This window comes from Anomaloglossus baeobatrachus, chromosome 1 (assembly GCF_048569485.1).
Source record: "Anomaloglossus baeobatrachus isolate aAnoBae1 chromosome 1, aAnoBae1.hap1, whole genome shotgun sequence".
NCBI classification, from domain to species: domain Eukaryota; kingdom Metazoa; phylum Chordata; class Amphibia; order Anura; family Aromobatidae; genus Anomaloglossus; species Anomaloglossus baeobatrachus.
Window position 1 is genome coordinate 500,709,310 of NC_134353.1, and position 25,373 is coordinate 500,734,682.

At 49.0% G+C, this 25,373-nt stretch overlaps 1 protein-coding gene across 2 annotated transcripts in view; it reads left to right on the top strand.

Moving 5' to 3' along the window:
• Positions 1 to 1,562: 1,562 nt before the first annotated feature.
• The window catches only part of MELK (maternal embryonic leucine zipper kinase), a 75,202-nt gene continuing 51,391 nt past the window's right edge, over positions 1,563 to 25,373 (top strand). For both annotated transcript variants that reach the window (XM_075338624.1, XM_075338630.1), the window contains exons 1-2: positions 1,563 to 1,725; positions 23,753 to 23,845. In XM_075338624.1, the coding sequence (XP_075194739.1) occupies positions 23,782 to 23,845 (64 nt within the window). In that variant the 5' untranslated portion in view covers positions 1,563 to 1,725; positions 23,753 to 23,781. The remainder of the gene's footprint in view (positions 1,726 to 23,752; positions 23,846 to 25,373) is intronic.

The window sequence follows — 25,373 nt, forward strand, 5'->3', positions numbered from 1 at the left end:
CTGTTCTCCCCTTGTTGTGTTGTGTGTTCCAAGCTGTTGCCCCCAGCCGCTGCCACCGGCCGGTTCACTACTCTCACTAAGTCAACCTGCTCTTTCCACTTTGTGCTTCTGACTCCCCCTGGTGGTTGCTTCTCCCTGACCCCGTGTCCCCGGTTCCAGTGGATCAGGGAGCCCCTGGTGCGGTGGCGTCCTGTAAACCCAACCTCTGTAGTGACCCATTACTGTGACTAGACCCTGGCCCGGTCCTCATTGGGGAGGGCAATCCACTGTGACTGTATGTATGAGTGGAAACTGGTACCGACCTTCATTGGACTCAGGATAACTACAACACCCTAATGGAGGTACAGTACCCTGTGGCGCCTAAAGCCTCAGAGGCGCCACACGGACATAGCCTAATTCTCATCATTTCATAGCTTACACTGAATGCAGCTAATGTCTTTGTATCAGAACTATAGACTGTAAACATATGACTTGGAATCTTAAAGGGGTTGTCTGGCCTTGGGGTTGACTGAAGACTTGTGAATCCTCAGAGCTTGCTGTGGCGGGTGCTAACAGGTGTGTATCCTCATGTGCTGACTAGACGTGTGCAGCTTCCATCAATACAACTGAACTGAGCGAGGCTGGATACGTCTAGTTGGAATGTGGCCGAAGTATACAAATAGAGTGACTGCAGAATTGCACCATGAAGCCAGACAACCCCTTTAATGATTTATTATTGTATTTTTTTTCCCAATGTGTGTATACTATAAACAAAATGTTGACTATGATTTTTTATATGCTGTCCAGCTCTCAATACTTGTCCATTCACTGTAATGAACATCACACTCGTAATACATTAGGAACATAAGCCCTGTTCATACCACAGAACAGTACAGTGCCTCGGGTACAGACCATTGTATATGTATGGCTACTTTCACACATCCGGTTTGAGCCCTGCGGCTCAATCCGGCTGTGAAAACTATGCAACGGATGCGGTGAAAACACCGCATCCTTTGCATAAGTTTTTACATGCGGCCGGTTCGGTTTTTTCCGGTTGCGGCATGCTACTGAGCATGCGCAGTGGAAAATACCGCATGCGGCGACCGGATGCGGTTTTTTCCGCATCGCGCCGCATCCGGCCTCCATAGGGATGCATTGAAAAATGCGGCGCGATGCGGTGTTTTTTGCCGGAGCAAAAAACGTTGCAGGGTACGTTCGATCCGGCCGCCGCGTCGGCTAAATCTGCCGCATGCGGCAAAAACCGGACCGAACGCAAGCCCCTAAGGCACAATGCGGCACTAATGTAAGTCAATGCAAAAAAAACCGCAATCGGCGTTACAAAAGCCGGTTGCGGTTTTTCTGCAGAACGCCGTATTGTGCCGTAGAGCAAAAATCCGGATGTGTGAAAGTACCCTATCTCCTAATAATAAAAACGAAACCAGAACTGTAAGTAGCCTTCTACGCCTGCACCAACATGGCGCTCGGGCTCCGTCATACTCCTACTTTGTATTGCACTTCCTGCCACATGACCTACCTCCCGGCATGCACCGTGTGGAAACCTGCGCTTGGCTTCGGAGGTTTGATTCTATTGGTTGTTGCTCTGCAACCGGAAGTTATCTTTGTTCTCCGGCAAATTTAAATGTTGATTCCAGCACAGACGCAATTGTGAAGCTCTGCCCAGTGTTCTGCAGGTTAGCGGCCGCTCCATGACGCTGGCTGACCGGCGGTGAGAAGCGAGCGACACAGGTGGGAACCATTACAGCATGTTACAGCGGCGGCCAGTGCTCCATTCTGACATGCGAGCAGTGTGGTCCGTGTACAGTACCATCTGCACTGCGCTTGTGTGTGTATGTATAATATATATGTATATAATATATACACACACCTGACAGGGATGTAGTGCATGTGGCACTATACATAGGTAATATAAAGTATATATACACACCTGGCGTGATGCACATAAGATGTATATTTCTGTGCCAGGTGTGTGTGTGTGTGTGTGTGTGTATACATATTTCAGTGTATAGTACAGCATCCACTACATTGCTGCCAGGTGTGTGATTGTCTACAGTACATATATATATTTTCTGTGTATATTGCTACATTGCTGCTAGGTGTGTGTGTGTGTGTGTAAATATATTTATTTTAGTACCATGTGTGCTGCATTGCTGCCAGGTGTGTGTGTGTATATATATATATATATATATATATATATGTGTATATGTATATATGTGTATATGTATATATGTGTATATGTATATATATATATATATATATATATATATATATATATATATATATATATATATATATAATGTATGTGTAAATATTTTCTGTGTGTGTGTAAATATTGTGTGTGTATAATGCTACATTGCTGCCAGGTATGTGTAAAACTTATCTATTCATATATATTGCTGCCATGTGTGCTGCATCGCTGCCAGGTATGTGATTGTCTACAGTGTATGTGTATATATAATATATATATATATATATATATATATATATATATATATATATATATATATATATATATTTTCTGTGTATATTGCTGCCAGGTGTGTGTGTGTGTGTGTGTGTGTAAAATATATAATTTTAGGCTATGTGAAATTTCTGCAGCGATCTGAAGAGCACATGTGCGCTTTAAATCACTGCAGAAATGTCCGTAGTGAAGCCGATTCCATGCGCTCTGCCTGCAGCTCCTGCCATAGACAGAGCAGGAGCTGCCGGCAAAGCGCAGGAAAGAAGTGACATGTCACTTCTTAGAACGCAGTGCTTCGGCACGGCCCCTGCACAATCTCCATAGACTGTGCAGGGGACGCAGGACGCATGCAGTTACGCTGCACTACAAAGCGCAGCGTAACTGCATGAATTACGCAACGTGCGCACATAGCCTTACACACACGGCAGCAATGCAGCACACATTATACTATACACAGAATATCTATTACACACATACCTGGCAGCGATGCAGTAACACACGTACATATATATTTTACACACACGGCAGCAATGCAGCACACGTTACTAATATATATATATAAATATATATATGTGCTGCATTGCTCCCAGGTGTGTATGTGTACATATATTTTATGTTTTCTGTGTATAGTGCTACATTGCTGCTAGGTGTAATATGTATATAACACACACACACACACACACACACACACACACACACACACACACACACACACACACACACACGTGATGCAGGGAACTTGTTGGTACTATACACAGTGAGTACAAACTTCTATGTATAGTGCCACGTGCGCTGCCAAATATGAGTATATGTAGAAACTTCCTTTTTGCTTGTTACTCTTCAGGCAGGATATAGTCACATTAAAGTGGCTTCTCTCTACCCTGGCTGCAGTTTTTCATAAAACAAACCATCCCTGAGTCCAGCACTGAGTCTCTGCCACTGTCGTGTGTCCGTTATTGTCCGCAGTGCACACATCACATTAGCAGCGCTGTAGTCCATAACTGAACCTGCTGGTCCTTCCAAAGTGGAGGCTGAGTTCAGTTATTGGCTGCAGCACTGTCAATGTAATGTCAGCAAGTAGTGGTGGAGACTCAGTGATGGACCTGAGGAGGGTGAGTAAATACTGTTTTGCTTTTCTGTTAAAGGGAATCTATTAGCAGATTTTTGCTGCCTCATCTGAGAGCAGCACAATTTAGATAAAGACCCTGATTTATAACGATGTATCACTTAGTTTACTGGGTGCAGCAGTTGTGACACAACCATAGTTCTTAGGGTACACTGACACAAGCATATGACTCGGATGAGTGCCATTCAAGAAAATCTCGCATTGCACTCAGACCAATGTTATTCAGTGAGGGACAGTGTATCAAATACTTCTTTTTCACCACTGTATAATTTTAGCTAGAAATCAAACAAACTTTGCATAAGTCAATAGTACAGATGACAAATATAAAGTGTGTAAAATATGTCATTAGATGGCTTTACTCTGAATTTCTAATCTCAGGCTTTTCTTTGTTACAGCTCACTAAGGCTAAGTTCACATTTCCGTTGTTTTGCATCAGTCACATGCGTCGCTTGACGCATGTGACAGATGCGCTGTACAACGGATGACAACTGATGACAAAGAACAGAATTCTTTGTCGGATTCCGTTGTGTGCGGGGGGGCGGAGTTCGGGGTGGGTGGAGCCGAGCGCGGCCGTGGCACTGAGGACATCAGTGCCGCGGGGACTGCAGGACAAGTGTGTGTGTGTGTGTGTGAGAGTGTACACATGCTGAGTGCGGGAGGGGGCAGAGCCGAGCGGTGAAGTGTCTTGCTCCGTGCACAGCCAGGGTAAATATCGGGTAAAAGCAAAGCACTTTTTGCTTGGTTACCTGATATTTATCTTGGTTACCAGCATACACCGCTCAGCACTGGCTCCCTGCACCCGTAACCAGTGTAAATACCGGGTAACTAACCAAAGCGCGTTGCTTAGTAACCCGATGTTTATCCTGGTTACCTGTGCGGGGAGCCAGAGAGCACATGCGCAGAGAAATCAAACGGATTCCACTGCACAAAAAACGTTACATGCTGCGTTGCTCCCGCCCGGCGGTCAGTCAAAAAAAACGACTGACCACGACGCAGCGAATGCAACGTAGCATCATCAGTCACAATCCGTCGCCAATAGAAGTCTATGGGGAAAAACTGGAATCCTGCAAAATATTTTGCAGGATACCGTAATTCCTCAAGGCGACGGATTGTGACTGATACAAAACAACGGAAGTGTGAACGTAGCCTAAGGCTATGTGCGCACGTTGCGTAAATACATGCAGATACGCTGCGCTTTGTCTATGGAGATTGTGCAGGGGCCGTGCGCACGTGGCGTCTTAGAGCGCAGCGCTTCGGCTGCTGCCCGAAGCACTGCGTTCTAAGAAGTGACATGTCACTTCTTCCGTGCGCTTTGCCGGCAGCTCCTGCTCTGTCTATGGCAGGAGCTGCAGGTAGAGCGCATGGAATCGGCTTTTTTTTTTTTTCTCTACGGACATTTTCTGCAGCGATTTGAAGTGCACGTGTGCTCTTCAGATCGCTGCAGAAATTTCTGCAGGGCTAATAAAAAATGACGTGGGCTTCGCCATATTTTTGTATGCTAGCCAGCTATAGCAGGCAGGTACAAGCTGCCCCCCAAACCCCAGCTGCCTATTTGTACCCGGCTGGGAACCAAAAATATAGGGAAGCCCTTTTTTTTTTTTTTTTAAATTTCATGAAATTTAAAAAAAAAATAAATAATAAATAATAATTACGTAGGCTTTGCCCAATTTTTGTGTCCAGCCAGGTACAACTAGGCAGCTGGGGATTGGAATCCGCAGTGCAGAGTGCCCAAGCTTTCTGGGCACCCCCGCTGCAAATTGCAGTCCGCAGCCACCCCAGAAAATGGCGCTTTTAGAAGCGCCATCTTCTGGCGCTGTATCCAACTCTTCCAGCTGCCCTGATGCCGGGTGGCTCGATGGGTAATAATGGAGTTAGGGCTAGCTGTATATTATTAGCTGGCCCTAAGACCAAAATTCATGGTGTCACGCCAATATTAGACATGGCCACCATGAATATAGTAAAAATAAAAAAAAACAAAACACACAGAAAAATATTTTTATTAGAAATAAAACACAAGACAATTAGTGACTCCATCTTTAATGAAATAAAGACAACCACCTCCCCCACCCCCCTCCGCAGTAATCCTGGGTCAAGGGTCCCGCGCTCTCCAATCCAGATCCAATATCATCTGATCGGTTTGCTGGAAGGTAAAAAGCCGGCGTCACCGTGATACTTACGATCAGCTGATGCGTCAGGTGCTGCATCAGGTGGCCACATCAGGTGATCACCGCCAGGTCCTGCAGCTATCGGAAGTCTGCACACAGCCGGAGCGGCGGTATCGGGAAGAGGAGCTGGGAGCGGACATGGCACTGGGAGTCTGCAGACAGGTGAGCATGACTTTTTTTTTTTTTTTTTGCTGTTCACTTTTGATTTTGCAGCTGCTTCCAACTCCGGACATGGCGGCGAACGATAGGTGGAAGTGGCGGTAATGTGAGGATTCTCGCTTCTGTGTTTACCAACAGAAGGAATACTCTTCCTGTACATGTCACTTTACTACCCACCCCTTGCGTTCATAGATGAATTTTTAGTCATAGAAACGCACTAAAACGCAGCTATATTTGCAATTTGCGTTTTTTCATTGCGTTTTTGAACATCTCATTGAACTCAATGTGTGGAAACGCAGTGAAAAACGCAAAAATAATTGACATGCTGCGTTTTTGTGGGCACCACAAAAACGCAGCTGGAAAAAAACGCTGTGTGCAAACATGAAAACTCATAGACTTTGCTGGGGAAGCAAAGTCATGTGGTTTTCTGAGCAAAAAACGCACCTGAAAAACGCACAAACGCCGCAAAACGCACTGTGCGCACATAGCCCAACTCTTCTGGAGCCCTCGTCGTTGGGATCGCCAACCTCGGGCGCTTCCCAGTCCAGTACTGGCTCGGCGGCTACTAGGGCTCTGCCACGGTCCAGCTCACAGCCTGACGCCGCGCTTCTCTCCCAACCGCTGTTCTGAGACACTTCTCAGGTGATGTCTCCTCTTCCAGGCATCCCGACTTTTCCTGTTCCTGCCCTAAGCTCTTTTCCTGCTCTTTCTTTACTTTCTGCACTTACCTCATGTTGTCCTTGAATTACAGATTCACTTTAAACAACTGTTGGGGACAGATTTTTCTGAAAAAATTGGAAAATCCCTTTACGACTAGCTGTGTGCAGTGGATTTTGCTATTTTACACTTTTAAAATATTTATTATTGAAAATGCCTCATAAATATAACATAAACACCCCCCCCCCCTCCCCCTTGGTTTGAGGAGTCGTACGACCCCTGGGTCCGGAGCCCTCTCAAGCCACCACGGATCCGAGCAGCCCGGCTGCTAACGTTGGGGCGACACAATAGCAGTGCTGCTCTTACCTCCCCACATACTAATGCCACCGCAGTACCCCCACATGGTAATAATGCCTCATTTATGCCCTCTAGATGGTAAAAGTGCCCCCTCAAAATTATTGCCCTTGGCAAGTGCCCTAGAAAAGCGTCCACATTTTGCCCCTAGAATGTAATAATGCCCCCAGTGTGCCTGTGATGGTCGCAATACCCTCTGAGTGCTCCTATAAAAAAAATAATGCTTCTTAAGTCTCCACTACTTTAACATTTAAAAATGTCTCCTGAGTCTCCTTGGTACACAATATGATGGTCCCCATAGCTATCTATACAAAGTATAATGGGCCCACAGCTCCCCTATACACATCCCCTTATTACATACATGGTATTGCGCCCAAACGCTGCACAGTAATGAACACCGCCATCTGTCGCCACAGTAACTTATGTCCCTTCCTCACTGCACACAATCTTAGATCCTCTCTGCGTCTTACCATCAGCCCAGAGCTCCGTGTGTAGCAGAGGGAGGCGAAGCCGGCACAGGTCCCGGAAGAACAGCAGGGAATCCTCTGCACAAAGTGCGCTGCTGTATGATAGGACCTAAACCTTGTGACGTGGCCAAGCCGATTTAAAGGTGCAGTGTCACTGATATGGTTAGCTGTATTGTAGCTCCGAGTGGGCCCCCTCTGAGCACGGGGCCCGGGGCAACCGCACCCTCTGACCCCTCCGCCGCTAGCTATGCTACTGAGCTCACTGATTGCAACAATGTCTAGTGACATCACTGCTCCAGCAAACCAGAGATTGAACCAGTGGAGACAATATGTTGGACCCCTTCTCCCCCGCACCCCTTGAGGGCAAGTGGAGCACAATATTTTTATCTATTATTATTAATAATAATTAATAATATTATTATTTTTCATTTATAAATAAACTGAATTTAGAAGAGGAAAAAGTCTAAAAGTTAACCACTTTAAGGTGAGGACTTTGACTTGGCCATTCTAAAACTTAACCTGCTTTTTAACCCTTCTTTTGTTGACCGACTTGTGTGTTGTGTCCATGTCTTGTTCCATGACCCACGATCTAATGAGATTCAGCTCATGGACTAATTTCCTTTTAGAATTTGCTGGTATAACTTAGAATTAGTTTTTCCATGGTGGCAGTTGTCCTGCCCTAGATGCAGTTAGAAAAGCAAAAAAAACCAATACTACCATCATTGTGTGTTCAAAGATAGAATGAGGTATTTATGCTGTAGTGTAGTGGCTTTTCCTTCTATAAATATAACTTTTCTCACTTAAATAAACCTGTTTTGTTTCATCAGTTCACAACACATTGTTCCAATAGCATTTTGGTTTGTCCAAGTCCTCTTTAGGGGTGCTTCACACACAGCGAGCTCGCTGCCGAGATCGCTGCTGAGTCACGCTTTTTGTGACGCAGCAGTGACCTCATTAGCGATCTCGCTGTGTGTGACACTGAGCAGCGATCTGGCCCCTGCTGTGAGATCGCTGCTCGTTACACACAGCCCTGGTTCGTTTTCTTTAAAGGCGCTCTCCCACTGTGACACACAGATCGCTGTGTGTGACAGCGAGAGAGCGACAAATGAAGCGAGCAGGGAGCAGGAGCCGGCGTCTGACAGCTGCGGTAAGCTTGTAACCAAGATAAACATCGGGTAACCAAGGTGGTTACCCGATATTTACCTTAGTTACCAGCCTCTGCAGCTCTCACGCTGCCTGTGCTGCCGGCTCCGGCTCTCTGCACATGTAGCTGCTGTACACATCGGGTTAATTAACCCGATGTGTACAGCAGCTAGGAGAGCAAGGAGCCAGCGCTCAGTGTGCGCGGCTCCCTGCTCCCTGCACACACAGCTAAGCGGTGTGCGCTGGTAACTAAAGTAAACATCGGGTAACCATACCCGATGTTTACCTTAGTTACCAGTCTCCGCAGCTTCCAGACGGCGGCTCCGTGCAAGCGCAGCGTCGCTTGCACGTCGCTGCGGGCTGTTCACTGGTCGCTGGTGAGATCTGCCTGTTTGACAGCTCACCAGCGACCATGTAGCGATGCAGCAGCGATCCTGACCAGGTCAGATCGCTGGTCGGATCGCTGCTGCATCGCTAAGTGTGAAGGTACCCTTAGCCAACTCAAGATGGCCAAGGATGTGTGTTTTTTTTTTTTTTTTTTTTTTTTTTTTTTTTTTTTTAGAGAACAAATGGCTTTCTCCTTGAATTCCTGCCATGTGGACCTTTTGTTCAGTGTCCTCCTGATAGTGGACTTATTTACATTAAAGGGAACCAAACATCAGGATTTTCCTATATAAGGTGCAGCCAGTACAGTACTGGCACAGGCACAGGTACAGGTACAGGCACATTGTGTACATACCATCAGGGGGCAGCTCGGGTGTTTAGGCTGTGAAATCCAACTTTAAAAAGTTTGAAAATTCATGCACTTTTTGATTGACGTGTGCACCTCTTCTGCTAATGCCCGGGCGAGTTATGCACGTGTATCCCTGACCCTCACCCCCCCCGCCGCCTGTTCCTCCCTCTCACTGGCCTTATGTAAATTTCTAATTCTCTGTTACACGGCGTTGGAGTTAGCGCCTGCTCATAGCGCTCATCTCCAGTGCCATGTTTCTGAGCACGCGGGAGCGCGCGCGGTCACAACAGGACTTGATAACAGCTGATCTTACCCCGATTAGCTGCAGCAGACGTCTTCTACGATATCGTCTGCTGCAGATAATCGGTAAGATCAGCTGTCCTCCAGTCCTGTTGTGACCGCGCGCGCTCCCACGGTCACAACAGATCTGAAGAAGCGAGGGCGCATGCGCCGCCCTCTCATGCACCGCCGTCTCATGCACCAGAATACAGTGGGCTTCAGAAACATGGCGACAGACATGAGCGCTATGCGCAGGCGCTAACTCCGACGCCGTGTAACAGAAGATTAGAAATTTACATACGGCCAGTGAGAGGGAGGAACGGGGGGGGGGGGGGGATACTCGTGCATAACCCGCCCGGACTTTAGCAGCGAGGTGCACACATCAATCAAACAGTGCATGAATTTTCAAACTTTGTAAAGTTGAATTTCACAGCCTAAACACTCGAGCTGCCCCCTAATGGTATGTACACACTGTGCCTGATAGTGCCAGTACTGCACTGGCTGCACCTTATACATGAAAATCCTGATGTTTGGTTCCCTTTTAACATTAGCTGATACAAGGGGACCTTTTAAGGGTACTTCTCACATAGCGAGATCGCCAGCGATCTCGCTGCTGAGTCACAGGTTTTGTGACGCACCAATGACCTCATTAGCGATCTCGCTGTGTGTCACACTAAGCAGTGATCTGGCCCCTGCTGTGAAATCGCTGATCGTTACACACTGCTCTGGTTCATTTATTGGTTGTCGGGCTCCCGCAGGGCAGCACACATCGCTATGTTTGGTGCTGTGACAGTGTCCCAATGACCGCCGAGATCGTTATACAGGTCGCTACTGCGTCGTTGGTAAGGTCTGACTGTGTGACATCTCACCAGCGACTTATTAGCGATCCCTATCAGGTCGTATCTGTGACGCCCTGGACTAGCCAGGTAGTCAGACATAACATCACACACCCCCTCCCCTGGATAGTCTACATCAGTCAAAACCCTTGTTGCCTCCCTCCAGGGTCTGATGTACACACCAGGTGGGGCGGAGCCAGGTTGGCCCCACCCACCGAGGAGTTCACAGGCCTGGAGGCGGGAAAAGCAGTCAGTTCAGTTAGGGGAGTGAAGCAGTCAGATTAGTTTTGGAGTGGAGAAACTGCTAGTGTCTGGGTAGGAGCTCAGGCACTGTCAGCAAGGTCGGCAGACGGTGGTGGCCGTCTGCAGGAGTTGGTGCAAGTCAGCGGAACCGTAGGACCGGGGACGGGCGGTGGCCCCCCCGGTACCGAGCCGGGGAGCAGATTTGTACCAAGCACACAGGCAGGGCCATTTGACCCCGACTAGGCTAGGAGCCGCCGACAACGGTCAAATCCGAGAGTGACAGGAAACCCCTGGGGTTCCGAACTCCCAAGACCCGACAGAAGGCAACAGTCAACACAGTGAGGACACAAAGCCACCGCCATAGGCTAGAGATCCAAGGGCCAGCGCCTGCGGACAAAACGGGCTCCTCCGGTACATACACGCCGGGGAGCGGACTACCTACCATTTGGCAACCATCGGAGTCAATACTTTCTACAGAGGTGCAGGAAAAGACAGCCACCATCAAACCTGTCCAGGGAGAGCAAAGACACTGCAGCCGGCTGCGGGACCCGTCCATCCAGCCGTTTGGTTTACCAGAGACTCTGTAAATCTGTGCCTGAGTGAGTACAACAGTACCATCCGGCACCACGACGCGCTGCCCCTGCAAGCCTGCCCCCCAGCTATCCTGCCTCCCCGTATCACCACCGGGCCCTGGGATTACCAACCTCTGCCCACAGAGGGGGAACAAACATCCTAGCTGCTCCCTGCCATCGCTCCCAGGATCCCCGTTACCAGCAGCGGTGGTGCCCACTATTACCACGACCCGTGGGTGGCGTCACGGACTATCTCCCCAAAACAAACAACCCCCTTTTCACTCGTGGGCGAGGAGCGCTGCTCAAGTCCCCAGGTCCGGCCCATCCGCTCGAGCCACCAAGCAGCAGCCGCGGACCCGAGTGTAGCGAGCGCGGCTCCTCTGCCCGTGACATATCGTTGTCGGAATTGCTGGTACGTCGTTTAGTGTGACGGTACCCTTAGATGCTTAGAAGATATCTTGGGTTCATTTTTAGCCTCGCAGATTATATGCCTTGCTATTGGAGTGATCTTTATTGGTTGACCACTCCTGGGGAGGGTAATCAGGATACAATCCCAAGATTTGATCTTTTGACGCTGCGTTAAAAATGCAGCGTCTTGCTGTCCCAGCAAAATGCATGGGATTTATAGAAATCTCCCGCCTACTCCTCTTCCTTTTTTTTTTTTTTTTTTAATTCGGGGTGAAATGATCTGCGGTGCATGTTTCAATTCCACAACATGTGAATTTCATTTTATGGTACTCCGAGTCTTCTGTTCAGGTTGTTCCCATATATTTGCATTAGATGAAAGTAAAGTGTGATACCAGGAAGTATCACAAACAAAGCAGCTTACTTTGTAACGCATGACCTACAATCAAGAGAAAAAATGTGATACAAACACAAGTAACCTAATTTATATACTAGGTGCAGTAATGCTTCAGAAATTCTGCAACATAAGCTCTGCCATACTGTAGAAATATAATACAATTCTTTTTTTACTTGTCCTCAGCAACTGGTGAAAGAGCAGAAAAAAAAACGTATTTTTTCGGACTATAAGACGCACCCTGGTTTTAGAGGAGGAAAATAGGAAAATTTTTAAGCAAAAAAATGTGGTCATGACACCCTGTTATGGGGCGAGGATCTGCTGCTGACACTGTTATGGGGGTAATGTCCCCAAATTCTCTACTAAGGTACCCCAGCCTGGTAATGATCCTCCTGCCTTGTATATAATCCCATATATATATCTCTCTCGCCCATCCTGCGCAGCGCTGTGTGGAGCCGGCCACGCTCCCTGCAGCACCGCGATCTCCTTCTGTCTGTGATGGCGCGGCTGTGTGGATACGTGCGCACAGTGATGACGTCATCGCTGTGAGCCCCGCTAGTCTCCACACCGCGCGGCCGGCAATCAGGAGGACATCGCAGTGCTGCAGGGGAACGGTGAGTGTACTGATTCACTGCACCCCACACTGATGATGATGCGCGGGGAGCAGTGAATACAGCCGCACCTGATCACTCCAGGCTGTAGTTGCCAGGGGTGATCACGGCTGGCTGTTTACTATGCGCGAACCCCCCCGTCCACCTGTCAGCGCTGAGAGATGGGCGGGAGGATGGGCGTGCATATGTAATGAGCGGGCCCACGTGGTCACGGCAGTCTGCTACAGCCTACTCGTGCCCCCGATGACCCGCTCCACCGCAGCACCCTCATTCCCCAACATTTGGGGCAAAAAAAGTGTCTTACGGTCCGAAAAATATGGTAAGTGCCAGAAGCGACACTGCTGTCTTATAGGGCTTCATTCATGCTTACTTGCTGTCACGTGTCAACATTTCTACCTTCCATTTGGGCACTATATAAAGAGGATACTTGGCTTGCTAAAATGTCATGATACGTTCAACCTGCAGCACAGCACCAATAATGTCACGGTACTAAAGGAGTAAACCGTGGGCGTGCAGCTGTAGGGATAAATTCCACCTCAAAAATGTAGAATTGCAGCATTTCATCCACTTCTGCAAGGAATTTTTCATGTGTGTTTTGGTCCGTCCCTTTTTGCAGAGGAGTAAGGCTATGTGCGTATTGCATGCAGTTACGCTGCGTTCTGCACCGCAGCGTAACTGCATGCGTCATGCGTCCCCTGCACAGTCTATGGAGATTGTGCAGGAGCCGTGCGCACGTGGCATACTAGAACGCAGTGATTCGGCTGCTGCCCGAATCGCTGCGTTCTAAGAAGTGATGTGTCACTACTTTTGTGCGGTTTGCATGCTGTCTACAGGGAGAGGCAGCATGCAGAGCGCACATTCTCTGCCGGCACCATACGCTTCAGAACGGAGCTTTTCAGCTGCACTCTGAAGCGCACCTTTTAGGTGCAGAGCGCACATAGCCTTAGGGTATGTGCGCACTAGGCGTTTTTTTCACGCTGCGTTTTTGTGTCAAACGCACCCGCGGCTAAAAAAAACCGCGATAAAAACGCATGCGTTTTTACTGCGATTTGATGCGTTTTTTGCTGCGTTTTTGCTCACTGCGTTTTTAATCAGTGCACAATGCCTTTAAAGATTGTTGATGGAAAAAAAAAAGGTCTGATGTCATTTCCTAAAATGTTCATTGTATGCAGGAGAGCAGACAGCTGCAGAACTAGGGTATGCACTGCAGGAGAGCAGACAGCAGCTGCAGAACTACAAGTCTCAGCATACTCCATCCACTAGTATATGCAGACAACAGCTGCAGAACTACAAGGCTCAGCATCCTCTATCCAGGACTGTATGCAGGAGTTTTTTGCCCCCCAAAAAAATGACGTGGGCTTCGCCATATTTTTGTATGCTAGCCGGGTACAGCAGGCAGGTACAGGCTGCCCCCAACCCCAGCTGCCTATTTGTACCCGGCTGGGAACCAAAAATATAGGGAAGCCCTTTTTTTTTTTTTTTTAATTATTTCATGAAATAATTAAAAAAAAAAAATGACGTGGGCTTCGCCCAATTTTTGAGTCCAGCCAGGTACAACTAGGCAGCTGGGGATTGGAATCCACAGTGCAGGGTGCCCATGCTTTCTGGGCACCCCCGCTGTGAATTGCAGTCCCGCAGCCACCCCAGAAAATGGCGCTTTCATAGAAGCGCCATCTTCTGGCGCTGTATCCAACTCTTCCAGCTGCCCTGATGCCGGGTGGCTCACTGGGTAATAATGGAGTTAGGGCTAGCTGTATATTATCAGCTGGCCCTAAGCCCGAAATTCATGGTGTCACGCCAATATTAGACATGGCCACCATGAATTTCTAGTAATGATAAAAAAAAAAAAACACAACACACAGAAAAATATTTGTTAGAAACACAACACAATTAGTGACTCCATCTTTATTGAAATAAAGAACCCCCCCCTCCGCAGTAATCCTGGGTCAGGGTCCCGCGCCGTCCAATCCGGATCCAATATCATCTGATCGGTTTGCTGGAAGGCAAAGCGATCAGATGATGTGTCAGGCTCTAGGGGCTGAAGCACATCACACATCAGCTGATTGTATAAACGGCTTTTATACAATCAGCAGATGCATAGGTGAAAAAAAAAAAATAAATAAATACTCACGTCTGTGCTGATTACCGGCAGTTCCTGCAGCGATCGGATGAGAGTCTGATCCTGTCCCATCGCTGCAGCAGCTGCCGGTAATCAGCTGATGAAGTCCCCTGACGGCAGGATCAGCTGATAGCCGGGCGCGAAAAAGCCGGCGACACCGCGAGAATTACGATCAGCTGATGCGTCAGGTGACTGCATCCGGTGATCCACCGCCAGGTCCTGCAAGCTTCGTACGTGACCCGGGGAGACTGCACACAGCCAGAGCGGCGGGACCGGGACAGGAGCGGGCATGGCACCGGGACACTGCAGACAGGTGAGTATATATGACATTTTTTTTTTTTTTTTCTACTGTTCACTTTGGTTTTCGCCGCTGCCTCCACCTCCCGCCCAGACATGGCGCCGCACGGAGCTGACATGCACCGGGCGGGTTGTGGAAGCAGCGGTGACGGTACCGGGAGGATTCATGCTTCTCTGTTTACCAACAGAAGGAATCCTCTTCCTGTACACGTCACTTTACTGCCCACCCCTTGCGTTTTTTATAGCTACGTTTTTAGTCATAGAAACGCAGCTATATGCGTTTTTCATTGCGTTGTTGAACATCTCATTGAACTCAATGGGTGAAAAACGCAGAACTAATTGACATGCTGCATTTTTGTGGACACCACAAAAACGCAGCTACAAAAAAACGCTGTGTGCGGACAGCACTTCTGAAAACCCATAGACATTGCTGGGGAAGCAATGTCACTGCGTTTTCAGCACAAAAGCGCGGCAAAAACGCCTAGTGCGCACAAGGCCTAAGTGTTGTCCACAACTTTTAGAAGTTGGATCTAATAGCCCTAGGGTGGTCTAAGAAATTATTAAAGTGAATATGATGGCTGATAAATGCTGCTGAATTCACAGGCAGCATGGATCAGAAACACGCTATAAGATTTCAGCCAGGTATGTCTGACTCTGAAATACTTCACCAATTCAGAGGAAAACCGTTTAATAGCCGCCAGGGACCAAGCCGCACTGGAAACTAGTCGGACAAGTAGGTGTCAGGGGGGCTTCTCCTCACCTGCTGCCTGATGGTTTTCTACTTGTGGGTGTAGCGCCCAGAGAAGGGGGTACTCTGTCCCGGGCGGTAACCAGATGGGGATGTCACTTTGGTGGCCGTTGCCAGGTCCTGTGCTCTGGGCCCCTTTTGTTAATGGTGTGTATTTACAGGGGAGATAAGAGTTTTTGTCATTTGACGCCACGTGCGGGTTGCGGTTAAGGATGGTTTAACCGACACTGCTCAATGTATGTACTCCCACGGATGGTGGTAGTGGCAGCTTTGATGATAGGCCCTCCGCAGGTAGGGCTGTGCCTGGGAGATGTAGTGGGGCAATAATGGAGACCACACCAAGTTGTCTTTAACAGTCTCTACTCGCTGTGGACCCAGGGGTTGCTGGTTCAGGTCCCAGGAGGACCAGTGCCAATGTAGTGACCCAGGTTGCTCTGTCCCCACCACTCACTGTAGATTGAGTCCCCGTATTGTGGAGTGTTTGGGAACCCCGACTCTTCCTTTTGGGCTACAGTCTCCTTCTTACAGTGGGCAGTGTGGACCCTGTAGGGAGGTAAGTGCCCGACCCCCTGATCCTAGTTTACTGCTGATGTCCCCGGATTTTTTGGTCCGGTGAAGTCCATGAAGGTGTCCTCAACGGACAGTTATTTGCCAAACAGTATAAAACTTGCGCTTTATCTAGGGACCTGTGCCCCGTGTGTTCTCTGGTCCCAGCGATTTATCTCCGGTAACCGTCCTGGCGACCGCTCTCCTGTGCCCCCAGGGTCACCGTTACACGGACACAGCTCAGGCACGTCCGCACACCTCTCCTGTGTTCCCGACCTCTGACTCTCTAACTGCCTCTGACTGCTGACCCCTCCCACCAGGCTGGCTATACCCAGGGACTCCTTCCCATGACGACCATCCCCCTTACATGGTTAACCCTCTATGCCCAGTGTGGAGAGGAGAACTAGGATTTAGATGTGTGTTGGTGGAATCGGCACTGGTACTCCAGGTCCCAGGGGGTAGGTCCTGCATCCTCCAAAAAGATTTGGTTTCCTGTAGTGCCCTGAGGGTCTCAGGGGTGCTACATGGGCATGTATGGACACTGGTCACTCCATTGGGCAGCTGTTTAACCCCCTTAACAATCACGGGCAGTAAAGTTACATCCTAGAGGTCAGTGTTAATCTCTAACTGCTGATGCAGGTGGGGATCCACGCACATGTCAGCTAATTTATACAGGTGACGTGTGCCTAGAAGGTACAAGTGGAATTGCTATCCACCCGTACCTGTTAACCCCTTTAAATTCCGCTGTCCAGATGTGACAGCGTCATATTACCGGCGATAGTAGATCGGTACTCGCAGGCCAATACAGGAAGTCATGTGATGTCATTTTCGTACCCCTGAGGCTTCAGTCGCCACAGGATACTGCACCTCACTTAAGGTGCAGTGCTTAACCCGGATCCAGAGGAGGTCTGTACCGGTTTCACTACTTACACAACTCACACACAACCAGGCTAGGGTAGGGTCTTAAGGCAGTCTTCACACATTGGGGGTTGACACTAGTAACGGGGACCTGGCGGAGTTAGGAGCCAACACAACAGTTAGAGTTCTCCAGCAGGAGAGGAAAAGAGCAGACTGTCTCACCGGTGGCTCTGGTGGGACACAGGAGTTCATACGATTGCCGAGGGGAGAGCTTCGTTGCTCACTCGGCGCCACGCAGGGTGCAGGACCCTAGGGAAGATCATTCTCCAAGTTGGTTTTCCAGAATCTGCTGGGACGGGGAGATTGCATGTCTCCCTGGCCAACAGTGCCTGAAGCACCGTGCCATTTAGGATCCAGGGCCTTGATCTGAGTCAGACCCCATTGCAGAACTGCAGCACCTGCAAACAGGCCAGCAGTTTTCACTCAAGACGGACTGGGGTCCCTAAGTAGCTTTTAAGCTACGGGGATCCAACTTACACGGCACTAGGAGGAAGGGGCCCGCCGACCACCACACCAGACTGACCTCCAAAGGGATCCGGGTTCGACAAAACCCACCACAGCGGTGACCAGTGCTACTGCGGCAGCGACCAGGCTTCTTTTAAGAACTGAGTAAAGACACCTGGAACCCTCAGAGACTGTCCGTCTGTTCCTTTTGCTGCTCGGTGCCCGCCATTACTTCACTCCTCCTCCCCGGGGCCCGCTCCACCTGTGGGGAGCGACACCATCTCTGCTGCTACTACCATCCGCAACGGAGGGCAGCGGCGGCTAATCCATTGTCGCGTATCACAGGTGGTGTCATGACAATCATCCACCTCCTACCCCCCTTCTATTAGTGTATCAGGCGATCAAAACGTAGCATCTGTGCAAAAATGGTACAATTAAAAACGACATCACGAGACGCAAAAAATAAGCAGCAACTGAGCCGTATATCGCAACAAATCAGAACGCTACAGGTTGCGGGAGAATGTACCTTTTTTTTTTTTTTTTTTTTTTTTTTTTTTTTTTTACCCTTTAGAAAAAAGTAAATCTATACATGTTTGTCTATGAACTCGTACCGACCTCAGGCATCACACCAACACATCAGTTTTACCATATAGTGATCACAGTGGAGACTTGATCCCAAAAACAAGTTTTGGGGGGGATGGGGTTTTTGCACATTTTTCTGCATTTGGAATTTTTTTTTTTTTTTGCAGTTTTCCAGTACACTATATGGTAAAACTCATGGTTTAATTTTAAAAGTGCAGCTCGTTCTGCAAAAAACGAGCCCTCACGTGGCCAGTGACTGGAAAAATAACTTGCGTCTCTTGGAGGAAGAATATCGAAAAAAAACGGAAAGCGCAAAATCGTCTGGTCGTGAAGGGGTTAAATGTTTTTTTCTCAAACGCTGTAGCCTTTTTAGGGTGAAAGGCCTTCTTACCTCTTGGGCCTCTCTACGGCTGCACACATTGCACCAATGATGTGTGTGTGCCGCTGCTATAGATAAACAAAACAATCACTGATCTCGGGGAGACCAGCCAGAGAAAACAGTGCACGCAGCCACCAAGGGCACTCAAGACAGTGAAATTCTAAAAGGGCCACTTAATATGGTGGTTTCCTAAAAAAGAGCCACTCCTTGGCTAGGTCCTTCCCGGAGGGCTATCTGGCTAGTTTCTGTGAGACTCCTTACAGAGGCTCCACGGACTTTTTTGACCTGCTATAGATTGTGACATCCCCATCAGTGGTTGAAGACAATCGTTAAAAGGTTTTATTCTGTTCAGACAAAAGTGAAGGCTGCAGTGGTCATGGTACGCCGCTCCCTCCACTGGATGTTGATGCAGTGAAACACAAATTAATACGAACTGCAGTGGAAGAGGGTAAGTTACTATGCTAGATTAGTCCTTTGTAAGGAGGCGGCACATAATTGCTTCGTTCCGTGCGCTGCATAGTTTAAGGGAACCTGTCGGGTACAATATGCACCCGGTACCACGACCATTTCTGGGTGTATATTGCTAATCCCTGCCTAACTGGCCCTGTATACACTAGCATAAAGAGATCTGTGGTGCCCCAGCATCTGGTTGCCACAACAGTGTTGCCCCTCCAAAGGGTTAATGCTGAGCCTGGAGGTAATTGGGGAAGTCTATTGGCCAGTAAGTACCAACATTCAACACAGTTTCTCCCTCAGGCCAGCAGAGGGAGCTCTAAACCTGGAGTTCCAGGGAGCACTTTTTTAAGCTCTGACCTGAGGGAGAAGTTGGGTAGTCTGTGAGAGCAGTTCAAGGAGAGAGGAGCTGAGTAGACGGTCTTGTGAGCTGGGGTTTGGAGCTAGGCTAGCTCAACCCAGGAAAAGCAGGAGCCGTAGCGAGGCACGTAGAGAAGATTCTAGGGGAGAACTGGTCAGAACCTGTTCGCCTCAGAAGAACACACTAAACATTAGACATCGGAGTCTGTGGTTGCCAGGGTGTTAGATCCCCCAGTAACCGAATCCGAAGGGCAGGAGGACTGTAGGTCTCCTGGCCCCCAAAACAACCCAAGGTACAGCTGCATCACCAGGGCCCGGTGCGGACCCCAGCAGGGAAGCATCAGAGAGGGCCAGCGCAGCCTATCCTACGAGAAAGGGATGTACCACCAGTCCCAGCAGCAAGAGGACCATTGCTAAACCCAGAGTGCAGGGTCCTGTAGAAGCAAAGGAAGAACAGGGAGTAGGCCTCAATACTCGACTGGCCAAGGAGATCAGCCCAGGTACTTCCAGGCCGACCGGATCCCCTTCACCACCTGTGACGGTCTCCCGGGACTGGACTGTTACAAAGTAAAAGAAAAGAAGGTAAAGAGACTGTTTGTGTCGGTTCTTTACACTACCTGGTTAGCCGTGCACCATTTCGAAAGCACCATAGACTTTAATAAGCACTAACGGTTGCCCCGGGGTACCGCTCCACCTGTGAGGAGCAGAACCATCCCAGCTGCCATTACATCAGCCCGGTGGCCCTATCCAGCAGCGGCGGCTCCATAGCCGCAATCCACAGGGGGCGTCACGAATATAATTCTACAAACTTTAAAGGGAACCTGTCATCAGAAATTTGGCTTTCAACAAATGTTTCCCTCTCTGCAGCTCCTGGGCTGCATTCTAGTAAGGTTTCTATACTTTTTGTGCCCCCTTTTAAACCAAAATAAATACTTTATAAAACTGTACCTTTTCGGTTTGAAAATCTTGTAAATTATCCATGGGGGCGGGCCGTCTGGCGTCCGTTGCTGTATCTTACGCCGTCCCCCATGCTCCAAATCATCCCTCAGGACGCCGCCCACTGCGCCCGAGGTCCCGTGCACGCCGGGACACCTAGTGACATGGTCGCAAGCGAGAGTATGGGCGGCGCTATGATTGCATCGCAAATGCCCGCCCATACTCTCGTGGGCGCGCTCTCCCCTCTGTACGTCGCTCAGATCCTCCGCTTCTCCTGTAGTGGCCTGCTCCACTCCTCCCATCTATTTCCTGCTGCAGGGTACGATGGGAAGGAGGTGACGTCGGGCCGGCGCAGAACGCTGGAGGCAGTGGGGAAAGGGCGGGCACGAGAGTATGGGCGGGCACTTGCGATGCAATCACAGCGCCGCCCATACTCTCGTGCCTGCGACCACGTCACTAGGTGTCCCGGCGTGCACGGGACCTCGGGCGCAGTGGGCGGCGTCCTGAGGGATGATTTGGAGCATGGGGGATGGCGTAAGATACAGCAACGGATGCCACACGGCCCGCCCCATGGATAATTTACAAGATTTTCAAACCGAAAGGTACAGTTTTATAAAGTATTTTTGGTTTCAAAGGGGGCACAAAAAGTATAGAAACCTTACTAGAATGCAGCCCACGAGCTGCAGAGGGGGAAACATTTAGGTTGAAAGCCAAATTTCTGATGACAGGTTCCCTTTAATTAAAGTTACCACCCCCACTACTGCCATATTAGTTGACCCCGCCAGGGTCATGGAGTCGGGCCCCGCCACCACTGACTACCCCCGGACTAGTCCAGCCCGACACCGGGTGTCCCAAAGCCCTGGGGTGGGCGAGTCAGATCTTTAGCACAAGATGAAAGATCTTTAGAAATGCTTTTCTAATGAGCGCGGGGACTAGTCCCAAGGGTGTTATATCCCCCGACTAGTCTGCCCTCTTAGCATGTTAGCATGCCCACAGGGGATTAGTAACATGCTAGTCAATGCAGTGTCACGAGTGGTGCTGTGCGTACCTGTGTTCACTCTTCTGAATGCCTGTCACTTCCAGTCCAGTCATGCGCAGTAGACTTCTCTGAAGCCGGGACGCGTACAACCGGCTTCATACTCCGAATGACCGGAAGTGCCTGGGCATTCAGAAGCGCGAACACGGGTACACGCGGCGCTGCTCGTGACGCTGCATTTTAATACATCCCTGTGGCGTGCTGCCAGTCTAAGATGGTAGACTAGTCGGGGGGATATAGCGCCCTTGGGATTAGTCCCCTCGCTCATTAGTAGAAGATAAAAGATCTTTGGAAATACTTTTTCTAAAGATCTCTCTATCTATGCCAGTGTATGTGTCGCGGGCGGAGGAGGGGACGCTGCGCTCTCCCACTGCTCGGGTCCGGCTGCGGCCTCCGCGGCTCGGTGGCTCGAGCGATGGGCCGGATCCCGGGGACTCGAGCGGCGCTCCTTGCCCGTGAGTGAGAAGGGGGATTGGTTTTGGGGATTTATTGTCCGTGACGCCACCCACGGTTGTGGTGATTGTGTGGACACCACCGCTGCTCTGTATGGGGATCCCGGGAGTGGTGACAGGGAGCAGCTTTGTTTCCGGTTGGTTGTCCCGGGGCCCAGTGATGGGGTAGGGGTGGATGACAGGCCGGGTGCGGGGCCTGGTGAGGTGCAGGGTCGCGGGGGCAGCACTGTGCCGTACAGCACGGTGGTACTCACTCAGCCTGAGACATTGACACAGTTCTCGGTAAAACACACGGCTGGAAAGACTGTTCCCACGGACGGCTGCTGTTGCTTTTCCCCGGTAGTTAATGGTGACTGTCTCTTTCCCTGCTTCTTGTGTAATGTTGGTAGCGATGAGTTCCCACCGGTTACCCGCTCCCCAACTTGGATATGGGCCAGAGGAGCCCCTCTTTGCCCGCAGGCGCTGGCCCTGAGAAACTGGTGCCTTGGCGGTGACTGCGTCTCTCTCATACGGTTGGACGGTTGCCTTCAATCGGGACTTAGTTGTTTGGAGACCCGGAAGTCCCCTTCACTGACTGATTTGGCAAATTCATGGCGACTCCTAGCCTTGCCGGGATCCGAAAAGCCCCTGCCAATGGTGCTGGCTTCTCTTTGTATACCGGTCCGGTACCGCCGGGCCACCACCCGTCCACGGTCCTTTCGGCAACCTCCGATCAGCCTCCACTGCAGACGGTCACCGCCGTCTGCTAACCTTGCTGTCTCTGTCCGGGGCACACACCCGGACCAACTTCAGGCTTTCAAACTGTCACTTTTTCTCTTTCACTACCTTCCCTCCTTCTACTTCCTCCTCCAAACTCTATCTGCCTGTGTTTTCCCTCCTCCAGGACTGTGAACTCCTTGGTGGGTGGAGACCAACCACCTGGCTCCACCCCCTGGTGTGGACATCAGCCCCTGGGGAATGCAACAAGGATTTCTGGTCTAGCTTAGGTGTACCTAACCGGGGTGTAGGGTGTGGTGATGTCATTACCTGTGACCCCTGGCTTGCCCAGGGCGTCACATATGCAGGGATTAGCAATATACACCCAAAACTGCTCGTAGTACTGGGTGCATATTGCACCTGACAGGTTCCCTTTAAATCGGGGGTGGACATATCATTGGTGCAACCGCACGTCGGCCCAGCAGGTACGGGGCGCATTTCCACTTCTAAAGCAGGTGAAATTGTGCATTTTGATGAGATATTGGACTGCAAAGGCCCATATACTGTTCTTGCACCTGGGCCTCTTCTGTAGGTGTCTGCTAGTGTATTAAATGGTTGCTAAATCTTTATTAACATGACATTTCTGTTTAGCTGCCATCCTGAAGAAATATCCTACGCATTTGGCAAAAGATTTGATTTACTTGTAGCTGTTCTTTGTTATTATGCCAAGGTTCATTCACTTGCATATACTTTAGTATAATGCTGTTATTTGGAGCTGATTAATAAGAACTTTATTGAAGCATTCTCTCTTCCATTGTCTAATTGTGTATGCTTTTGTGGCATATTAATTGTAGGCTGATTATACATAACTGTGACAATAGGAACTGGCAAACCATAAGATCTACGTTTGTCCCTTTTTAAAATAAATGGGCTACTTGCCAATATCGGAGGCAAAAGTTATGGACGTGGGTGTTCCCCCGCCGCCTTCTTTCTCTTATTCCATAAGATTAGTGCTGGCAAATCCCAGAAATCAAGATATTGTATTTGGACTAAACATTTTGCCTATTTGTGTGGACAACTCTAAATGTTAGCACCTCTGGTAACTAATGAATGATCTAGTCTGGGTTATTTGGCTAAAAGCACAGAATTTATGACCAGATTTTGATGTTTTCTTACCTTTGCAGGTCTTGTGCGTTAATACTGAATTAAAAGAATGGTGGTCTACGATTATGAAGAACTGCTCAAGTATTATGAGCTACATGAGACAATCGGTACAGGTAACAATTGATTTTTGTATATGACCAGCTCCACATAATGTGCAACCTTTGCCAAGGTAAACTGAAAACCAGTTTAGGCCTTTATGATAGACTTTTGTTTTTACTTTTGTCATGTATGTATGTATGTATGACCAGAGCTTTGTCTAAAAATTTATATTTTATTAGACAAATATTGTCTAAAGGATTATAGAAAAATTCATACAAAAATACAGTTGGTGCAAATAGATGTGCTGATATTAGGTAATGTACAGCAAGGGGGAAGCCATTTTAAATTACTCCACGGCAAGTGAGGTGGTGAGTGCAATGAATGAGCAGCGACAATTAAGCAGCACTTTTTATTCTAATTGTATGTTAAATCACCATACTAGACCAACCCAGAGCAAAGTAAAGAACCACTCTGAAATCCCTAGGGGACTCAGCAAAATCATGCATAGTCTGAGGCAAGGTGGTGGGATCATGTAAAAAAAAAAAAAAATGCTGCTTGCCCATAAATTAATAGCCCAGCTCAGCCCCTCACATGCAAAACCACTTCCAACGCGCGTTTCGCGTCCACCATATACTCTCTTCTTCAGGGAAGGTATACCACCGTATTTTTCGGACGATAAGACGCACCCTGGTTTTAGAGGAGGAAAATGGGAAAATAACATTTTTAAGCAAAAAATGTGGTTATGACACACTGTTATGGGGCAAGGATCTGCTGCTGACACTGTATGGGGATAATGTCCCCAAATTCTCTAGTAAGGTACCCCATCCTGGTAATGATCCTCCTGCCTTGTATATAATAATAATAATGATGGCGTGCGGTTCTCCCAATTTTAATAACCTGCCAAGAGTCTCACAGCTGGGGCTGGTATTCTCAGGCTGGGGAGACTCAAGTTATTGGGAGCCCCCTAAGCCTAATCATATCAGCCAGCAGCCGCCCAGAATTGCCACATCCATTTAGATGTGACAGTTCTGGGACTTTTCCCAGCTCATCCCGATTTGCCCTGATGTGGTGGGAATCGGGGTAATAAGGAGTTAATGGCAGCAGCCCATAGCTGCCACTAAGTCCTAGCTTAGTGATGGCAGGCGTCTGAGACACCCCCTCATCACTAAACTGTAAGTGAAAGTAAATAAACACAAACGCATAAAAATCCTTTATTTGAAATAAAAGACAAAAAACACCCTCTTTCACCACTTTAACCCCTAAAACACCCAGGTCCAACATAATCCACATGACGTCCCATGACGCATCCAGCTCTGCTACATCTGACAATCAGAGCGGCCATAGAACACGACCGCTCTCTGAGGATCAGGCCGCAAGTGAAGTGAGCCGCGCGGGATTAGAGATGACTTCAGCTGTCACCGCACATCACCTGACTGAAGTCACCGCGGATCTCGTGGTCACTTCAGCCACGGCCGTATTTGCGGTAACAGATGGTGGACTCCCGCTGTATACTCGCCTCTCCTCACTCCACGCAGCATCACTAGTCTTCCTGTCTGTGCCAGCAGCAGCGCCGCTGACCTGTGTGGAGCCGTGTGTACAGCG